The sequence below is a fragment of the Haliaeetus leucocephalus genome, unplaced genomic scaffold (genome assembly GCF_000737465.1).
Source record: "Haliaeetus leucocephalus isolate CR32 unplaced genomic scaffold, Haliaeetus_leucocephalus-4.0 Scaffold848, whole genome shotgun sequence".
Taxonomy (NCBI): Eukaryota; Metazoa; Chordata; class Aves; order Accipitriformes; family Accipitridae; genus Haliaeetus; species Haliaeetus leucocephalus.
In genome coordinates, this window is record NW_010973284.1 from 4,260,661 (window position 1) to 4,263,405 (window position 2,745).

General features: G+C 48.3%; 1 protein-coding gene across 2 annotated transcripts; it reads left to right on the forward strand.

Moving 5' to 3' along the window:
- The first annotated feature begins 96 nt into the window (after positions 1–96).
- On the forward strand, positions 97–1,903 carry MAGOH (mago-nashi homolog, proliferation-associated (Drosophila)). Of its 2 annotated transcripts, XM_010582352.1 has the most exons (6): positions 97–231; positions 345–403; positions 546–656; positions 952–1,034; positions 1,140–1,159; positions 1,632–1,900. In XM_010582352.1, the coding sequence occupies exons 1-6, from the start codon at positions 144–146 to the stop codon at positions 1,646–1,648; spliced, it is 378 nt and encodes a 125-aa protein (XP_010580654.1). In that variant the 5' UTR covers positions 97–143; the 3' UTR covers positions 1,649–1,900. The 2 variants fall into 2 exon arrangements, with proteins under 2 accessions (XP_010580654.1, XP_010580653.1); XM_010582351.1 differs by lacking the exon at positions 1,140–1,159 and having other exon boundaries at positions 1,632–1,903.
- Positions 1,904–2,745: the final 842 nt, after the last annotated feature.

The window sequence follows — 2,745 nt, forward strand, 5'->3', positions numbered from 1 at the left end:
ACCGCCGCCGTCGCTGCTCCGGCGGGCGGGCGGGCGGCGCTGCCGCCCCAACGGAGCGGGGAGGGAGGGAGCAAGCTCCGCCCCGCCGTGACGCGCTTCGCCCGCGCCGCCGCGTTGCACGCCGGGACGTCGGCGGCGGGACCATGGCGAGCGATTTCTACCTCCGCTACTACGTGGGGCACAAGGGCAAGTTCGGCCACGAGTTCCTCGAGTTCGAGTTCCGACCCGACGGTGAGGGGCAGGGGAGTGGGCGGCGGCACCGGGCGGGGACCGCGCTCTCCGCTCCCGGGAGGGAGGACGCGGGGCCGGGCCGGGGGTTTAACGTCCCTCCTTGTCTTCGCCAGGGAAGCTGCGTTACGCCAACAACAGCAACTACAAGAACGACGTCATGATCCGAAAAGAGGTAAGGGAGGGGGGGCAACTGGTGGGTTCCTAACGGGGCGCACCCCCGCCCCGTGGCCTCGGAGATGGGCGAAGCAGAGCGGTCGTGGACCGGTGGGTAGCGCCGGGGGGTCGTTTTCTGACGCGGGCGATGTCGTTCGTAGGCGTACGTGCACAAGAGCGTGATGGAGGAGCTGAAGAGAATAATCGACGACAGCGAAATCACAAAAGAAGACGATGCGCTGTGGCCTCCTCCCGACAGAGTTGGTCGACAGGTCAGTGTACGGCGTCTTTTCTGGTTGCTGCTTTAATTTTTACACTAGAAGCATAGCTGAACTTTTATTTTCGAGTCGGTAGTATTTCTAGCCAAGAGGGAAACAAATGCTGTTCTAAAACCTGAGCGGCACCTAAATGGCAATTTAGTCGTGAGAGTTAATAATGAGTCACAGACCTGCTGCATTCACTACCTTTGTAATAAAAATGGAAAAGCCATCATCTCGGTACTTAAGGATTTCTGTAACTAATACCATAAAGCAGCAGTTTGACTTCCTGTGGTCTTTCATCTTTCAGGAGCTTGAAATAGTAATCGGTGACGAGCATATCTCCTTTACGACGTCAAAAATCGGTTCACTCATTGATGTAAACCAATCCAAGTACGTGCTCTGCTTTTTTATGTTGCTGTTGTTTTTATGTAACAAACTATATTAGAACTTGCTGATCACTAGGTACTTGTATTTCCTATTGTTTCAGAAGTACAGATCAGTTCCTGGGGGCACAGGTGCTCTGCGTTCCAGCGTAATGTACCAAATGTTTTTGGACAGTGGCATTACGCGCTATATATTCAAATTCACTGAGCAGCTAACCTTACTGTAGGAACCCCTGTTAGGCGTATTCAGAGTCTGAACTGAACTGTCATTGGCCTGTCCACACCAATGTCTCTGGAAGAACCAAGATTTCTGTATTTCACCTAAGCTGAAAAGACTGGGTATCATGTTTTTTAAATCCAAAGTGATGTTACTACTTGCTTTCATGATAAAAATGCATATTTTGTTAAGACTTTAAACGTGCAAACTTGGGAATACAGAATGTTTTATCAATCAACGTAGAATGAAACAAATCTGTTAACGTCTAAGATGAAAAGTCTCCCTATAGGCTTTAGAAGTTTTTTTAGTAGGTTAGTTCTGTAAACTGCTCTCTTAGAACATCAATCTAACTTTTTTTTTTTCCCTTCCTTCTGTTGTGTGCTGCAGGGATCCAGAAGGCTTGAGAGTGTTCTACTACCTGGTCCAGGACCTTAAGTGTCTAGTCTTCAGTCTTATTGGACTACACTTCAAGATTAAGCCAATTTAAATCAAACTCAAGTTTGCATTGTGATGTCTGTGTGGGTTGGGGTGGGTGGGCACGGGATGCTGTTTGAATTCCTCACTATTTCTGGCCTAAAGCTTTTATGTATGTTAGAAATTTTTTTTACAAACTGTCAGTGACTGTCTTAATAAAATGGTGAAATCTGTATTTTTAATTTATAAGTTCTGGTGAGAAACTGACTTCCTAACACTTCTTTTATCACAGTATATTCAGGGTATGTTACCTCACTTGTATCACACAAAGCTGTATTTCATCTCTCTCTCTATGCAGCAGTAGAAAATAGAATTAAGTGTGGCTCTGTGAAATGAAACACTTGCCAGCTGTCAAGATAAAACTTTTGTTCCTATCCCAAGTTGGATATTCTGTTAGCCAGCTCAAATATGCAAAATAACTGAGGCCCAGACTCTGCATACGATAACCAGTTCTAGCAAAAACACGTGTCAACTGCATAACAACCTGCTCCTGTGATTACCTGTTTGCCTTCGGAGCAGAAGTAGACAACAGGCCACCCGGGAGCCACCCAGCATCTTCACCGATACTCCCATCCAGCTTTGGAAAAACTGAAATTAAAAGCAGCGTAGAGTGTATTTAGTTACGTTCTAGACTAGCAGAGCTGTTGTGCAGAATTGATTAAGCAACTTAGAGGACCAAAGATGTCTCAACTTCAAAGTGGTCATTTTTGTAAAGCACTGTGGGAGACCCCCCACAGTGGCCCGAGGGTCCCCGCAGGCTCCGAGGGTGTTCCCCACGGCAGCTCTGCCAAACTGCACCCTTGCTTTCTCTAGCACCTCTTTCTGTTTTTCCTAAATAAGCGGCCGCTGCGATTAAAAAAAGATTGTGGTTAAGTGCCTTTTTAAAACGTCTAACCCCTGTTCCCCGAGCCAGCACCTCCTTCTTTCCCTCCTCTCCCCACAGGCACCCTCTGCCCTTCCCTCCTGCACCCTCCCCACACGCCTGCCCCGCTTCCCCACCACCCCCGTTCCGTTTTCATCCCCTGAA

Bases quoted from the DNA above. Each gene is read 5' to 3' on its own strand.
- MAGOH (XM_010582351.1), top strand. From the start codon at position 144: ATGGCGAGCGATTTCTACCTCCGCTACTACGTGGGGCACAAGGGCAAG. The intron at 404-545 runs GTAAGGGAGGGG...TGTCGTTCGTAG, and splicing joins ACGTCATGATCCGAAAAGAG to GCGTACGTGCACAAGAGCGT. The intron at 657-951 runs GTCAGTGTACGG...TTCATCTTTCAG, and splicing joins CCGACAGAGTTGGTCGACAG to GAGCTTGAAATAGTAATCGG.